This window comes from Vulpes lagopus, chromosome 1 (genome assembly GCF_018345385.1).
Source record: "Vulpes lagopus strain Blue_001 chromosome 1, ASM1834538v1, whole genome shotgun sequence".
NCBI lineage: Eukaryota > Metazoa > Chordata > Mammalia > Carnivora > Canidae > Vulpes > Vulpes lagopus.
Window position 1 is genome coordinate 152,939,864 of NC_054824.1, and position 18,542 is coordinate 152,958,405.

Here is an 18,542-nt window from a genome sequence, read left to right on the forward strand (position 1 = left end):
TTTTTTAAAAATATTTATTTATTCATGAGAGATAGAGAGATAGAGAAAGAGAGAGAGAGAGAGGCAGAGACACAGGCAGAGGGAGAAGCAGGCTCCATGTGGGGAGTCTAACGCGGGACTCGATCTCGGGTCTCCAGGATCAGGCCTCAGGCCAAAGGCAGCACCAAACTGCTGAGCCACCAGGGCTGCCAGTAAGTAAACTTTAAGAAAAAAGTTTCAAAATTTTTTAATTAGTAGTTTTCTGAAATTTCTTTCTTTCAGACTATTACTATCTGCATATTGGACCTTCTGTCCCTATCTTCAATATTTGTCACTTCCTAATCTTTTTTTCCCCTCGCTTTTGCTCAGATTTATACCTCCCATCTTTTAGGGCATTATCTATAGTATTTATTTGTTGTGTTCCTTCTGGTTTAGCTTTAACTTTTGAAATGTTTGTTTCTAATGCTTATTCGGAACTTACACTATCTTTTTTCCAGTTCTAAATTTCCTTCATATACTGTATCATTTTTTTGGTATCATTTCTTAATAACTTTTACCACATTTTCAAATGGACTGTTTTTCATCTTTGTGGGCTTTTGGTAATTTTCAGTATCTGTAAAGATATTATTCTGCTTTTTAACGTTATAAGACATTGATTTGAAAACTTTTCTTTTTTCTTAAGTAAAATTAGTTTTCTTTGAAAAGTAGGCATAGTTCATGGAAGCTTCTTGATCATCAATTTTTAAAAAGATTTTATTTATTTATAGAGCAGGTGTGTGGGGAGGGGCACTCTGTGCTGATTGCAGAACCTCACCGGGGGCTTGATCCCAGGACCCCAGGATCAAGACCTGAGGCAAAATCTAGTCCACTGCTGAAGCAACTGAGCCATACAGATGCCCCAAACATCTATTGTTTTTAAGTGTTCAGAGACAGGGTATTTTGCTGAGTCCTTGGTCACCTGTTCCTCCTCCTACTTGTATTTCAATCTCCTGTTCTCAATTTTGATCTTCCTCTCACCAGCTTCTCTTCTGTGGGGGATCCTGTCCCATGAGCCTTGAACAACTCAGCAGATCAGTTCCAACAGTTCATGTGGACCAGACCAGTCAGTTCCTTCAGATGCGCCCTGTACTAATTCACTGTGGGAATGGGAAAGCCTTGCCTCGTTCCAACAAGATCTGCTGTGCAGGTCCAATCGATATCCTATTGCCTTCCTCTACATCTCCCATCTTGTGGCTGTTGGTGGCTTGTCTTTACCCACTTATATTTTGTCATTTAAGGATACCATCACCTAAATTTGTTGTGATGCAGTTCACAGGTTTTTTTTTTTATATATTTTTTTTAATTTTTATTTATTTATGATAGTCACAGAGAGAGAGAGAGAGAGAGAGGCAGAGACATAGGCAGAGGGAGAAGCAGGCTCCATGCACCGGGAGCCTGATGTGGGATTCGATCCCGGGTCTCCAGGATCGCGCCCTGGGCCAAAGGCAAGCGCCAAACCACTGCGCCACCCAGGGATCCCAGTTCACAGGTTTTTAATTTTGTTATCTAGTTGTGGTTATATGGGGATTTGCAGACAGGAAAACTACAGCCCTCTGCCATCTTTCCCTCCTCCTGTACTGCTTTTGAAAGTTTCCAGCCAGTTCCATTTTCAGACTCTGCTCGAGGCCCTGGCTTTGGAGGAAGCTGCAAGTCTCCATTTACTGAGCTCATCTAAACGTCTGCTTCCTGTTGGCTTCTACCACTACAGAATTGATCATTTCTTTGCTAAATCACTTACCACTTATCCATCTGTTTCCTTGCCTGATGTCTCTTCCTCTGCTAACCTTTATGGATTTATACTGTTTTACTCCTTTTCTGTCATTTAAGTGGTATTTTAAGTGGGTGAGGAGATAAACATTTGTAGACAATGTCTGAGTCACATTCTTAATTTGTTCTATAACAGGAAACATTCATAGAAAGCTCAAATTTACTTGTGTTCTTTGGGTCCTTTTCAGATTGGTTTTTATTTCAACATTTTAATGCTGTTTCTTACAACTTATGTTTTTTGTCATTCTCTTTATCCAAGAGTCCTCTACTATCTTATTTAAAGATTAAAATACTCTGGATCCCTCTACTTTATCCTCTGTATCTCAGGTAACACCTTTGTCTCCTGCCAGATCCATCCTTCCTTTCCTTCCCCACCCCCCTCTGCTCTCTTCTCCCTCCCCATATTCACTTGCATGGCTGGTTCTCTTTCCAGGTGCCTGTCTATGTCTTTGCGGAGTGTACACATCATAGACTCTTTAGTATCTTACAATCACACCTATAGCTCTAGTTAGGGGATTTTCAAGTCCATACTTTAAAAAGACATAGTAGGGAAAACAGGCTATTTTGAAGTTTAAGAATATTAACAACATAAGTAGTTCTTTCCACAGGAGGCTAAAAGCAGTTTTCCTTCACTGTCAATCCGTAGCCCAAGCAAATCCTTCAAGGAGAACAGAACACTGTCCCACCACATGTTCAATGATCTTTAATCTTTCCAGCCACCCGGCCCATGCCAGCAACTTTATTTTCAAATCAATCCTGAAAGAGACAGGAAAAGCAAGGGGTAAAATTTAAAACTTGGAGAAATATAGTGATTCCCTCCAGGATAAACTGACTACAGAATTGTGGCTTTTCATTTATCATCCTTATACTTGACAACATGACAGAAACCTTTAGAGTAGATTTAATAAATTCTAGAGGACTTGCCCCAAAATATCAAAACTTGCAAAAACTGTCAAAGATAAAATGATTTCTCTACTTAGCTTCTTATGAAAATATAAAAAGCTGAACAAAAGAAATAATTACATAGTTAATATGTGAAATATACTCTATTTAAAAAATGGCATACATCTACAAATAAATTTTTCAGTCTGGTGATCGCTGCATTCCCAAACAGCAATTCAAATTGATATTTTCTTGCAGGCAATAGCCTCCCAGCTGCTGCCATTTATTGGAATATTGCTCTCTGAACATGTATGCATTCAGGTTTGTTAAATATATCCTCTTCTGCTTCCGGAGTTAGTTGGATGTTATCTTTGACTGGTGACAGGGGATCTGGCTTCTTACAAGAAGGAAGCTTTTCAGAATCTCTGCAAAATATAATAAAAAGAATTGGTGTTTTTAGGGAATTATTATTATTAGAGAATATTATCATTAGAGGCAAAAGAAAGGTATAGGAAGAAGATAAGACCTTTCAATTTGTCTTAATTTATTTATTTATTTATTTTTTGTCTTAATTTAATATATGACACCTTCAGGTTCTCCTCTGAGTGTCCCAATAAAATTTGAGTTTTCCTCAGCTCCCTTTTGTGCTTCCTAAATCACCTTTCGAGGCAGGTGCAAGGCCACTATTAAATATGTGCTAGCTAAGGCAGAATAATTCCAATAAAGAAACTTTAGTTCCTTTGCCCTTAGCACCCTCCTCAAGTCTGACTAAGAATCAAGCCAAGTGAGGGATGAATAAGGTTTAAGTCCTTTTATTCCCCCTTCCTCCCAACTGTTTTTTTTTGGCTAGAAGGGAGTTCTAAGTCTATAAAAATTATCCTATTATGAAGATAACACAGGTAATCCTAGCTCCTGTCAACAAAAATCCAAGAAAGTCTAATTTTCTAAAAGGCATTTAGGAATATTTTTGATCCTCAATTTCTCTTCAGTTAGCAGTTCTCAAAGTATGGTCCATGGGTCCCTAAAAATTCCCAAGACCCTTTCAGGCTGCTTACAAGATTAAAACTATTTCATAATAATGTTTAGACTTTATCTGCCTTTTCCACTGGGCTAACATTTGTACTAATGATCCAAAAGCAAAATGGAATAAAAACTACTGGCGACTCAGCATGAATCAGGACACTAGCCTGAAACTGCATGAGAAATACTAGCAGCACTTGTACTTCTCTAGCTCCATGTATTTGAAGTTAAAAAGAAAAGAAAAAAAGTCAGTCTCACTTAAGAATGTTCTTGATGAATAAAAATCATTAATTTTAATTAAATCTCAACCCTTTCAATTTCTTAGTACTCTATGAAAAACTGGGAAACACACCATGAGGCCCTTCTGTGGGTACTGAAGCATGATGGTTATCGCAAGTAAAAAAAAAGCATGTCTGACACCATGGTTACTCAAATTTAGGTATTTGGCAAAGGGCTTCTCTAAAATGAACAAAGAGGGCCTGTTGTTACCCCCAAGGGAACAATTAACAGTATTTGTTGCCAATGATAAAATTCAAGTCAAAGTTAGAATTTTCGAAAACCTTTATCTACCATTTGACAGCTTCCCAATACCTAACGACTGTTGTGCTAAGACTGTGATGTCTTTATATTGTATAATGAAATGTGTCAACTTTTGGAAGATAAACACAACTCAATAAACCAATATTTTCTAAATGACCAATGCACACATGAAGAAAAGATGCACTGAAGGTGTACTAAGGACCAAGACCGGAACACAACCCAGAATAGAAGTCTGTTGACTTGGTTTCATATCCAATATTACAACCAACTATGAAGAAACCATCACTTGTTGAATTTTGGTATGACATCAAAGTAGAAAATTTACAGCTGAATAAAAAGTCTATTAAACTATACATTTCCCAACCACAAATATGTGCAGACCCAGATTTTCTTTCTATACTTCAACCAAACCACCTATCATCAGATCAAACAGAGAAGCAGACTGAAGAATCCAGCTTAGCCCTATTAAACAACAGTTAAGATTTGCAAAAATGTTAAAAAAAAAAAAAAAAAAAAAGACACTTTTCACTTTTTTTTTTGTTTTGTTTTGGAAAGGTTATTTTTTTTTGTAATAATACACTACTGATTTTAATATGGGTTTGCCAGTTATTTAAAAATAAATATTTGAAAATGTCCATTTAAAATTCTAAGACAGTTAAATCAACTGTTTGAGAACTGCTGCTATATGGTTTAATCCCAGACCTTACACAACACAAAATAAAAATAACCATCCAGCACTCGCTTATTTATATAGTGTTTCCACTCATACCATCTAATCTGACAGTGACATTTCTATTAGGTAAGGTTTAATCCCATCACCCATGTAACTTTCCGTTTCTCTATTCTTAGCACATTTGCTTTATTGAGAAGAACAGGAGAATAAATCAATCATAAACACTTATAAATACAAGTACTTATAAATAATTATAAATCATAGCTACTCTGAGACTAACTTTGCAGTCTAACAGAAGGAAGTCCTGTGGCTCAAACAAGGTAGGTATATAGAGGTCAGCTCTTTTAAAACAGTATTTGCCTCATGCATTAGAAATCTGACACATGGGATCCCTGGGTGGCGCAGCGGTTTAGTGCCTGCCTTTGGCCCAGGGCGTGATCCTGGAGACCCGGGATCGAATCCCACGTCAGGCTCCCAGTGCATGGAGCCTGCTTCTCCCTCTGCCTCTCTCTCTCTCTCTCTGTGACTATCATAAAAAAAAAAAAAAAAAAAAAAAATTAAAAAAAAAAAAAAAAAAGAAATCTGACACATTCATCACCCGCAAGTGGTGATTCTCCCCATTTCAGATGTGATCATTAAGAGAAACAAACTGCTTTAAATCAAGAAATATGAGACAGCATTACCTTCCCACCCCTATGTTTAAGATAACTATTTTCATTACAATCCGAAGCTGTAAAAGGAATGAAGCCAAAACAACACTTAGACCAGAAAAAGTCACTTGCTTAACAGACCCCAAAGCCAGACCAAGAACTGAGGATTTTTAGGTTGTCATCTTTTCATTAAATGAAGGTATAGACGTTGAAGTTAAGTATACTTAAAAAGAGTCAGCTAAAGAGTATAAAGGAAAGTAATTCTCAGGGTAAGAGAAAACAAAACTGACTATGAAAACAAAGAATTGGGAAAAAGTGAAAGAAATTACAAAAAAAAAAATTTACCCTATCATTTTTTTTTTAAAAGATTTTATTTGAGACAGAGAGTGAGAGAGAGAGCACAAGTGTCAGGGAGGGGAGAGGGAGAAGCAGGCTATCCACTGAGGAGGGAGTCTGGCGTGAGGCTCGTTCCTAGGACCCCAGGATTCTGACCTAAGCCAAAGGCAGATGCTTCACTGACTGAGCCACCCAGGACCCAATTTATCCTTAGAGTAAGTAACAAGGAAACTCACTTTTTAAATCCAAAGTTCTTCCACAGCTCATTGATTTTTATCTGTAATCCTGGCCTGTTCTCAGCATCATGATGGTTTCTCTTCTGGATGCTTGATGGCTTCTTGCTGAGCCCACTGGCTCGGGCAGGCACTAGAGGCTTGATCTTGGTTGTAGAAAGACTGTCCACAGAACTAGATTTATACAGCCCAGGAACCTGCAGAGTAAACGCCCCTTTTAACACTGTTCAAGTAATGACCTTTAGCTAATTTCAAACTATTCTCTGCACATTAAGATAGAAGAGTAACCAATAGGCAACATGTAAAAATGTTTTTCTTCAACCTAATATGTTTTGATTCTACTTAATAACATATCTTGGATAGTTTCCTTTTCACATGCAGATAACTTTGTTTTGAAGAGGTTGTTATTCAAACAGATCTCTACTGACAGCTTTTTCTATCCAAGGGCTAATTTTTATCCGGTGGGGAATATGGAGACATCAATGTTTTGTTGTTGTCATTAGGATAGTAAGAGTGAGGTACATAAAACAAGCCTTTCAAACTGACAAAGTTGATAGAGGAGGTATAAAGAATCGGAACGCCTGCACGTGAAAGATGGAATCTTGACTCAGGGTGTTGGTGAGAGGAAAGAGAGAGCGAGAAAGAAGGCAAAGAAAGAAACGTTAGAATTTGGTTAAGTACAGATGTGTGGTTGCTTTCCTTTACCCTCTGCAGAAGGATTGAGCTGGCAGTTATAAAGAAAAGAGACCCTAAGATTTTGAAACTAAATGACAAAGAGACTATGTAGTAGATGAAAATAAAAAATGTTCAAGAAGAACTGGTTTGAGATTTAACAACAACAAACAAGGTGAGTTTCATTGTAGATATTAAAGGTGGATATTGGGGAGCAAGGAGGAAGGTCCATCTGGGGAATTTTCACCAAAACAGATGTGACAGTTAAAACCCTGACAAAAACTCTTGAGAGTAATAATAATAATAGTAATAATAATAATAATAATAATAATAATAATAAAGAGACAACAGTTCAATGTCTAGGCATAACTTCTTTTGGGTAAGTACTTTCTACATCTCCAGTCCCATCACTGCAAATAATTTGGTATCTTTCTAGACTTTTTTCTATGATTATGTAAACATACAGTGTGCATGAATATTTTGAGTACTTAAGCAAAAATATGATGCCATACATACTGCTTCATGTTCTTCCTTTTTACTCAAAAGTAATATGGACACCCTTCCAAGGCAGTGTATGTCTGAAAAAAGCCTTTAGCACTCAAAGATTTTAAAAACAGTCTTATATTTATATATTCTACATTTATATCTTTAATATATGCTATTAGAAAAACAAAGTGTTCATTATGGAAAAACATGAGAAAACAATGAAGAAAAATTCACCTGTACTCCCACCACCCAAGAACTAAAATCAATTATGTATTTAATAACTCCCTTATTTTTAGATATTTAGGCTATTTGCAATTTTCTACTATTGTAACTACTATAACCAATATAAGATAAGTATTCATGTACTTAAATTCTCATTATTTCCTTAGACTCAAGTTCTAGAATGCACTTACTGAGTTGAATTATTTAAACTCATTCAAATTGCTTTCCTGAAAAGGCAGAGCAATTTATATACAATTAATGTGGGATTATCTTCTCACTATACACTCATAAAGATGAGTACAATTAAAAATATTTTTTGAAAATCTGAGGTAAGAAATTCTATTTCATTATTTTAATTTGCATTATTTGACTACTAATGAGGTAAATATGCTTTTATATATTAATCAACCATTTGTAGTTTTTCTTTTGTATTGTTTATGTCTCTTGTGCATTTCTGAGAAATAATATATATATAAAATATGCTTTCACTTGTGAGCTTTTACTATGCAAAGAAATACTTATATATTTTAATTTAAAAAATACCCTAGCTTATGAGGTATATGGTTTCTAGAAGGTCTTTTGGCAACATATATCAAAGCTTTAAATTGTTATGTGCCTTTGGACCAGTAATACCACTCCATGGAGTTCATCTCTATGAAGCAATCAAGAATGGGCACAAATACCTATCCGCATGATCTTGATTACAGTACTGTCTGCTACAGCAAAATATGTTTAGGGTAAATGACAAACATAATGGAATTGGCTAAACTCATACAACTGCATCCTGTTCAGTCATTTTAAGTAATGCTGTAGAAGCACATAGAAAAAAGATCTTTCTATTTCAAGAGAAGATAAGGGTTTCACAACTTCACCACCTATAACCAGGCATGACCCTAATAGGATTGAAAGTAGATATTTTTTCTATAAATAAAAATTTAGGCATTTTAATTTTTAATTTTGTTGATATTTCTCAGTTTCTGGTAATAAACATACAGTGCTTTGAAAGTAAAAAAAATTTGTTTTACCTTGTTTCTTAGAAGTGTGTCTTTTTTCAAAAACTGAGATAAATGCGGTTTGGATTTTGGATTACCTAGATCATCAAATGACTTCATATTGCAGTCAGAGTCCTAGATTCCCCCAGATTAAAAAAAAAAATAGATTTTTACTGTGAATTTTTTATGATAATCCATATTCATCACAACATTAAACAAGTAAAACAAGAAAATCAGTATAAATAAAAATGTAATTTCTCAGAAAAGTATACAACATGGAGTAAGATGAAAAGAACATGAATAAACTACGCCTGTGGCAAGAGATACAAAAAATGGTGATGCAGAAGTCAGAAATGTGGAAAAGTTCAGTCAGCACAGGAAGGCTTCTCGACAGCACAGGGCTAAAAGCTTATGAAATCAGAGGAAGAGGTATGCTGGAAAAAGGAAAAAGAACAGCCTGAAGGAGCTCACCAGACCTGAGAGTATTCTCCAGCATAGGAGGTGATGTGTTTTTTTTCTGCAAGCTGTTGACCACAGAGTAACTGTGGTGGCACCCACATGGGGTCAAGAGCAAATGTAGTGTGAACCACCACATGAAAATGATGGTTTTAAAATAGGGGCACTTACATTAAGAGAAACAGGGGGTTCAGGACCAGTATGGATGAATCGAAGCCAAAGCAGGCGAAAGGAAAAAGAAAAGCCTGAGTCTCAAAGGCAGCCCTGGGGTTGGCTTGGCATACTCTTCAAAACTTAAATACCACACGGGACAGATTTTGGATTCAATATATTAACTGATTTCAGCTTTCTCCAAATGAAACCAATTTGTTCTCACATTTTAAGTTAGCTTTTTTCCCTTCAGTTTGAGTCCAATACAACTCAAGTTTCTCTTGGAAACCCGAATAAAATATTTTCCTTTTTGATAAATACAAGCTATCCAGATTTATTATTTACTCTTCAATGTTTAGGATAATCAAAGTTCTGCCACACAGTACTGTGGCTATCACTGTTCTTACAACTTGGTAATCAAGAGTTGGTGAAGATAAAACAAAGTATGTTACACTGGTAAGTCTGAGGTGACTCAGATGTGTAGGAAGCCAGTAGACCAGAATGTCATTTTAAAATAGAAGGTCACTGGGAGCTTATGGGCAGCACTTATCTGAAGCAGTGATTTAGGTCAGACTAGAAGGTATTTCATAAATAAGGAAAACAATGGTTAGGATGCTTTTATTGACTTAAAACAGAGTCACAAAGTCACATGTATTACTACTTTGTTTTGTTAGAAAGGGAAATCAGCAAGATTAAGAAGAGTAACTGAAAACATATTTCTAAGTACTAAAGCTTAAGATGAACACCAGCAAATTCCTAAGGCCATTTCTTTATAAGGTCTCTCTCTCTCTCTCTTTTTTAAGATTTTATTTATTTATTCATGAGAGACAGAGAGAGAGAGAGAGAGAGAGAGCAGCGGAGACACAGGCAGAGGGAGAAGCAGGCTCCATGCAGGGAGCCCAATGTGGGACTCAATCCCGGGACCTCAGGATCACGCCCTGAGCCGAAGGCAGATGCTCGACCGCTGAGCCAGGAACACCTGGGCAGTCCCTCTTAAAAGGTTTTAATGTTATCTCAATTCAAGAGTATATTAAGGAATTAGATACTCAATTTATTACAATGTATATCATTCTGCTTAGGTCTTTTCTTAACTGTGCACAACTTGAGATAGCTATTCATGGAGCACACAGTGACTCCAGAAATACAGTTAAGTAAAACATACACAAAAATGAAACATACAGAGAAGTCCTTAAGATGAAAAGAATGTGAACTTTCTACACAGTAAGATCTAGAATAAAAAATTAAGACAGCCAATTATTTCCAAAACGTAGGCAGGATTTCTCCAATTATCTAACACCCTATTTTCTCTTACATATGGATTTGAAAACAAAGGCTTCATAACATAACTTACCTCTGAATCCGAATCCTTACTAGAAGGCTGGGAAAGTTTTGATGCATTTAAACTGTGTGGCGATAATGCTGTGCTTTCCTGAGACTGTGGAGACCAAGCTGCAAGCCGTGAGGGAGGTGCTTCATCGCCTGACTCATCGTTCCTTGACTGGGACACACTGGACACCTCCCTCTGGTCAGGCAGGGTGGTGGGGGGATCAGTCCTCCTGCGGAACTGCTGCAATGCTGCGCTGGGAGAGGGGCTTGAAGTTCGTGAAAAATCTCCAAGACTTCCGGACCAGCTAAAACAATTTCTGAGTGTTCCCAGAGTGGGTGGTGAAATGGTCCTGGTGAACTTGCTGGTCTCAGAAGATAGAGACTCGTCAGCCACCACAGCTGCCTCGTCCGCAACTGGATCACCTGAATTAGGTGCTACGTCCGTACCAGCTGGCTTCGTGCCATCAACACAATCTGATTCACTTAGACTGCTTTCTTTCTCTGTGACAGCACTTTCATCTAGGGTCTCACTGCTTGCTTTCACGGATACACAGTCGGCAGAATCCAGAGAACTACAAAAAAACCTAACAGGAAAAACAGCAGAAGGAATATATACATATTTTAGAGTTTCCTCACAAAGGTGATAAGACTCAGAAAATGAAAAATGTTCTCGATTTTTCAAGCAAAATCATATAAATATCATAATTTCATAAAGACAAAACAGATCTTGAAAGCTTAAATTTTGGTTGTATCAACATTTACACATTTAAAAATTTATTTACACAATGAATTTGTAGATAGGATTTCCTAAAAGCAGTCAGTCTCTACATACATGTACTTGGAATATCCAATGCATATTTTATCTACACCTAATCAGGACATAGGCCTTCTTCCCTCTAACCTTTATTTAATAAATTCCCAGACAGACTAGAAGCTCCCTGAGAACAGATACTATCCATGCTGTCAGGTCCTCCACAGCCCCTACACTAATGGCTAAAAGTCAGATACTTGAAGAGTTACGGAGGTATGCAACAGAAGGGACAATTTACAGCTACTGTCTCTTATTCAGTAAAAGCAAAATAAGAGAAATTAGATCGTACTCTTTATCTTAGCTTATTTCCTAGTAGCATATTATCTGGGAACTTGTACTGGTATATACCCTACTGGCTTTTAAAATAAATACCCTATTAACTTTTATGTGATTTGAAATATTGAGGTTACGACTTTCACATCAATAAATTCTGTATTGATAAGAGGTATTACTGACAGTGTGGCAGCTTTAAAAAAATCACTTATAAACCCTCTTTTTTTTTTTAACTTATAAACCCTCTAATACAAAAGAAAGATCAGTATCATTGTGGAGAAGATGTACTCAGAGTTTTTTGGTTAAAAAGGAAATTCTCAGATAGATCAGATAAATATGAAGCCTAAAGAGAATTTACTTCCTTAATAAGCATTAGTACGAATCCAAGATAATAAAGAGAATATGTACTACATGCTGGAGAGTGAAAATCCCCTCTCTCCTTTATCAAATCCCACAGTGAAGTGTGGGTACAAGCCAGGAAGGAAGCAGTCCATGGGAGGAAAGGTCTTCACTAAGCACAAAACAGCAGCTCCTAGATTTGTCCATATAATTCATTCTTATATAAGTAAGAACCCCTATGATATCCAATAGTCCAAAGAGAAGTTATAGTGACAGTGCCCAAGATTATAAAATTAATCAACTAGAGAGTAGAATTAAAACCCAGAACCCCTCCCAGAAATATTTATATTTCTAGGTCTCAAAAGATATACTGGCAGGTCTCTAGGATAAGTATCTATGTAATAAAGAAGAGTTAAAACAGACTTCCATAAAAGCAGACAAGATGGAGACAACCTTTGGCATATTACCTCCTGTTGCATTACATTAATGTAGTGAGTGGAATATTATATTAACTATAAATCATATTATAGTGAAGTGATAATAAATTCTTGCATATATATTAGTGACTGGACACTGTGTCAGGTGCTTGATATACTTCTGCTAGTCTCAAACAACAGCCTCCAGTATCTGACCATCCATATTTTATAAAGAAATAGGCTCAGGGAAATTCAGTGGTGTGTGGAAGATCCCTCCGCTAATTCAATGACACAGTGAGAATTCACATTCAGGCCAATGAGACCATGTGCTCCTTTCAATCCACCATGCTAACGAGGCCGAGGAACCTCTGTGTCACCAGTACAAAGCAAACCATCCCAGGAAAGTTGTTTAACCTCTCAGAGCCTCAATGTCTTAACCCAAAATAGAGAAAATAACATCAACTTGAGTATCTCATAATTTTGCTGTGAGGACTAAAAGTATTTTCAACAACTTTGAAAATTAAGAAAACTAATTTAAATAATATCCAGATGTTGCGATACTATGCCACCCAGGTCAGAAAATTTTACATCAAAGACAGTTATTTCACAGGAAACTGATGGAGAAAAAAAAAAAATTTTCATTTCTCCAAGATCTCTTAACAATTTATTAGTAATACATCTACCTAAACCACAGAAAGCGGGTATGTGAAGCTTTGGACAGGTATCTCATTAAGCTTGTGCAGTGACCAGGCCAGTTGTGTGGACGTGTGCAAATATGGCCCTCATCAGTTGTCCTCAGAGAAGAGCTGGACATCAAGTGACAGAAAAGGGAAATTTTATTTTCATCCATATGGAAAAATGAAATGCACGTTCCAAGAGTTCCTGCAAGTGAGGAAAGCCAACTTTCTAGAGAGGGCCTTCTTCATTGTTTGTAACCTCCTTTTTCATCATTTCACTGGGAGTAAGCATGTTGAACGAGAGTGAGCAGTACATGCAGAATCAGAATGAGCGTTTCAATCTTTCTGTTCCTTTTAGAATCCACTGTTCACAGCACGCTTGGAATGGTCTATCAAAAGCAGGAATCAAATCATACTCTTCTCCTGACTAAAACCCTCCAAATATCTTCTATCACCTTTAAAGACTAGAAGCTCCTTTGCCTGGCTTACAAATCTTCCACGAACTGGCCCCCTGCCTATTTCTCTCTGTCAGCATCCTTTTGCAGACTTATGTTTTGGCAGGAATAGTGATAGGAGTGGCTGACAGCAATAGTTGCCCCCATGCTCCAAGCCTCGGCCCACAGGGAAGATAGAGGCTCCATTCTTTGTAATGATATTTGAGATCTATTCCTTCCCTCTGACCCTTTCCAACCACCTTCTTTAATGCCCGGGAGCACCTCAGGCATACACTTGTCCCTGTACTTACCACACTGTACAGATTTTCTTTATGGACCTGTTTTTGCAACTACACTACAAGCTTCTCAACAAATACCATGCCTCTCATTTCGTAACTCAATGCTTAATATAGTATTATGTTCTCAATAATATTAGAACTCTACAGTCATCTGTATTTATTTTTAAAATAGTTTATTAATTTGAGTAGAGAGAGAGTGACAGAGAGAGACTATGAGTGAGGAGAGGGGCAGAGGGAGAAGGAGAAGCAGGCTCTCCACTGACCAGGGAGCCCAATTCGGGGCTCCGATCCAGAACCCTAGGATCATGACCTGAGCCGAAGGCAGACCCTTAACCGATTGAGCCACCCAAGCATCCCCAGTCACCTGTATTTAAGTGTATTTCAAAACTACTCTGATGTGATGCCTCGGTGGCTCCATTGATTGACCATCCGACTTTGGATTTCAGCTCAGGTCATGATCTCAGGCTCTGCACTCACTGAAGAGTCTGCTTGAGATTCTCACCCCTTCTGTCCCTCTCTCTGTTCATATTCTCTAAAATAAATAAATCTTAAAAAACAAAAACAAAAACAAAAACAAAAACAAAAACAAAAACAAAAACAACCCCGAGATCCCTGGGTGGCTCAGCAGTTTAGTCCCTGCCTTTGGCCCAGGGCATGATCCTGGAGTCCCGGGATTGAGTCCCGCGTCAGGCTCCCAGCATGGAGCCTGCTTCTCCTTCTGCCTGTGTCTCTGCCTCTCTCATGAATAAATAAAATTAAACAAACAAACAAACAAAAAACAAACCTACTCTTGCGAAATTATTTTTAGCTCTGAAAAAAAGCAGTAGAAACAATGAAGGGACCCTCCAAAACAACAGAATTTCTCTAATGCAAAATATAGATATACAATTCTTATTTTGCTTTAGTATGAAGAGACGTTTAAGAGAACAGATGTGCGTTTACGTTGGGACTCTGCCAACATGATACATGTGGTACGTGAAGCCAGGCTCCACACCGACCCCCTAGAGTCAACGTTTACTGAAGACAACTGGAATAAGTACCAATGTAGCAGCTGACACAGCAGACACACAATATCATGCAGAAGAACTGTACCTGCTTCTGGTCCCTGGGACGACAACCGCACCACTCTCTTCATTTTTCCTCTGTAAAAATGCTGCAAATTTATTTCTTGTCGTAGGTGCTGTGCTTCCATTTTTTCTAACAGTGCTTCCATCTACCAGGTCAGATGTGAGCATTTCAGAAGAGTTCAAAGACTTAGGACCTTCACAATTATTTTTCTTGGTCTTCTTTGTAAATGAAAGGGAATACTGACTCAATAGGTCATCTTCTGACAGCTCTTCTAAACAAAAACAAAATGATCTATAAATCTTTGTTCCATGTGGAAACTTGGTCTTAACGTTACAGTCTACATCTCACTATTCTAAGGATGAAGTCTTATTTCTTTAACATTGCATCACAAGAAGAGAGATACAAGGATGACTCAAAAGAAAAAAAAATTCCCTTAGCTGTGTTTTAGTTTCACAAATTAGTTAAGATTTTAACATCAATTATTTGTATGATTTTATGTGAAATTACGGAAACCAAAATTTCAGGATACAATCAATTCTATAAGATAGTTATTGTACTGAAGGCTTGATTTTGAATGAAAACAAAAAAAAGGCACTTTACATGTCAATGTACGATTTCCTGTTTGATTTTTAAAATGTTCTAATAAAACCAGCAGCCATTTATACATACCACCTATAGATTACGGCCCTGGAAGTACATGTGATTGTCATATAGTAAAGTGAACTGCACTCCAGTTCTGATCTTCATTGCCCAGCTAGAGGCCCTCGAAACTTGTGTGACAAATGTATTCTATGGCATTAGAATAAACCATAAAATTAAATAAAATAGTTGGTTGACGCCCAAGATAGTCAACAACATAGAGATAGCACTAAGGTGCTTTAAATTGATCCAACTACAACTAATTCTCAGCCTGAACAGCTTCCACTCACATAGGAGTAACTGCTCACTACCTATGATCAATAAAATGGCTGGGGGTTCCAAATACTAGAGACAAGAAGAAAATACCTCAAATTAAAAAATATACAGATTTTTAATAATTTACAGAAGAAAACACAAACACGGTAGGATCCTGAGAAAGGTTTCTCCAAGCAGCAGCCACATCAGGCTAACTGCATTTTCCTTCTGTGATAAGGATGTTGGACTAGCTATTTGGGGGAATTCCGCAGGTTTAGATATTGAGCAGGGCACTTCGGTGTCTCTCATATTATGCTAGTGGACAAGACAGAGCAAAACAACTGGATATTAGTTAGCAAGGAATTACAGCAAGTTGAAGAGTCTTGGAAGACTGCAGACAACTAGCTGCCTGAATGGTCTGGAATCTAGCATAAGTACTCTTAATGTTGGTATGCTAAACATTATATAAACAAACACATTTTAATCAAAACTCTGAGATATCGGGAGCCATACTTCTCTCATTTCCAGGTGACACAGGTAATACCCGTATGTGAGTAGACAACACAAAGATTTTTCAAGAAAGGCAGAACAATGGATTATAACAAATTAAGATTATAGCAATAGAATTTAATCCATATTTAAGTTTAAAATATAACTGTACCTGGCTTAACAACTAGTGGATTTTGATTATTAACTCAGTAAATGCCAGCAAAATGACAGGAATGTTAATAAAAGCTATCTTAGTTTGCAAAAATAAAAGTATGAGCTAAAAGCTTTGCAAAGGACTTGTTTTGTTGTTAGACTTTCACTCATTTGTGTAGAGGTCTGAGAAGGAGAGAAGGACCAGCTTATAATTAGCCTTTCCATTTCTATGTATCTTATGGATAAAAATAAAATACCTTTGCCCAACTTAGTATTCTACTCTCAGTACTTCTGTTCAACATCATATTGCAGGTTCCAGAAGACAAGAAAAAGAAATAAAAGGAGAAGAAAAAAATGATCAAAAAGCAAATAACTAAATGTCATCCAGAGTGAAAAAGGAGATGCACAACTGTCTTTATTTGCTGGTGACATGATTGTCTATGCAGAATCCTGTGGAGTCTACGAAAGAGATGTTATGAACATGTGGGTTTACAAGGTTGCCAAACAGGATATTAAAATATAAAAATAAAAAAAATATAAAAGTCATACAGTTGACCTTTAACAACAAGAGAGTTAAGGGTGCTGATCCCCTCCAGTCAGAAATCTGCATATAACTTAACTCTCTAAGATCGTTAACTAATGGCCTACTGCTGACCAAAAGCCTTACTGACAATACAACCAATTACCATATATTTTGTATGTTATATATGTTATATCCTATATTCTTATAAAAAAGCTAGCGACAAGAAAATATTAAGAAAACCACAAAGAGAAAATACATTTACTGTGCTGTATGAAAAAAGTTCCATATATAAGAGGACTTGCACAGTTCAAGCCCTTGTTGTTCAACAATCAATTGTATTTCTAGCAATGAGCAATTAAAAATCAGAATTAAAAATATCACTTGCGATAGCATCAAAAATCTGAAACAGAGGGATAAATTTAATAAAATGTGTTTAAGACACTAAAAACCACATGGCACTGTTGAAAGAAAACTTAAATAAGCAGATCAGAAAACTCAATCTTGGTAAGAAGTCATTTCTCCCCAAGCTGGTCTATAGATTCAACTGGATTCCAATCAACATCTCAGCAGACTTAACTGTTTTTAAGTTGACATGTTGATTCCAAAATTTGTATGGAATTGTGAAAAACAGAGTAGCCAAAATAACTTTGCAAAAAACTTAGAGGACTTATATTACTTAATTCCAAAATTTACTGTTAAGCTATGGTAATTAAGAGAGTGTCCTGGCATAAAGACACTGGGCCCCATCATACAGAATGATAGAGCCCAAAACAGACTTATACATAAATGGTCAAGATCAACTGATTGTCAACAAATGTGCCAAGGCAATTGAATGAGGAGAGGGCAATCTTTTAACAACTGGTGGTGGAACAAGTGGATTGCCATATATAAAAAAGGTCAACCTTGATCCTTACCTCACACCATATTAAAAAAAAAAAATTCAAAATGGATCAACGGCCTAGGTCTAAGAGCTAAGATCACAGAAGCTCTAGAAAAAACAAACAAAAGTCAAAAGAAAATCTCAGTGACCTTAGGTTTGGCAAAGATTTCTTAAATGTGATTTGATACTCACTAATATTTCACAACATACACAACTGGCAAAAATACGTACCATTTCTTGGTCTTTTCACAATGGATGACTTTCTTGGAAGATTTAACCCTTTAATACTGATCACTTGTTCAATGCCCATAGTACTTGGATTTTCCTTCAATCTTGTAGCATCTGAAACAATATCTAGCTCAAGTCTAGGGCAATAATTCCTATGCCAAATGCTATTAACGTTAGATGATTTTTGACATGTTTTGTCATTCCAACTCTGACTTCTTGATTGGGAAGGCTAAAACAGTAAAAAGGAAAAGGATTACTTGAAGAAGGAAAATAATCAAATCATTTCCCTCTCCAGCAACATAAATTATAAGTAAATAATTTATTCTTTTCAACAATTTTTGATGAAATATCTAATAACATTTTTTACTTTGATGGTAATACATTTTTCCATTAAACGTGTCTTGTATTCTTGGGTCTGTTTCTCTTCTAATGAAGGTCAAGTGACCTTGTTATCTCATTTCTCAGAAATAAAAAGTGAATCTTCCTAAGATGTACAGTGCAAGAAATTAAAATGCACTTGAAGAAATGTGGCCAGAAAAAAAGTACTTTCAAAATTTGAGTATTATTTCAAAACACAATACCAATTAGTTTAACAATCATCTGGAAATAAGCCTCTAAATAGTCATTTATATACA

General features: G+C 36.6%; 1 protein-coding gene across 2 annotated transcripts in view; it reads right to left on the reverse strand.

The window, feature by feature from the left end:
• Positions 1-2,280: 2,280 nt before the first annotated feature.
• The window catches only part of EXO1 (exonuclease 1), a 31,197-nt gene continuing 14,935 nt past the window's right edge, over positions 2,281-18,542 (reverse strand). Inside the window, exons 10-15 of one of the 2 annotated variants that reach the window (XM_041765300.1) lie at positions 17,911-18,136; positions 14,765-15,008; positions 10,449-11,007; positions 8,525-8,626; positions 6,123-6,316; positions 2,281-3,092 (exon numbers count right to left, since the gene is read on the reverse strand). In XM_041765300.1, the coding sequence (XP_041621234.1) occupies positions 2,951-3,092; positions 6,123-6,316; positions 8,525-8,626; positions 10,449-11,007; positions 14,765-15,008; positions 17,911-18,136 (1,467 nt within the window). In that variant the 3' untranslated portion in view covers positions 2,281-2,950. Of the gene's footprint in view, positions 3,093-6,122; positions 6,317-8,524; positions 8,627-10,448; positions 11,008-14,764; positions 15,012-17,910; positions 18,137-18,542 lie in introns of both variants that reach the window. The other variant, XM_041765290.1, reaches the window with a different exon arrangement.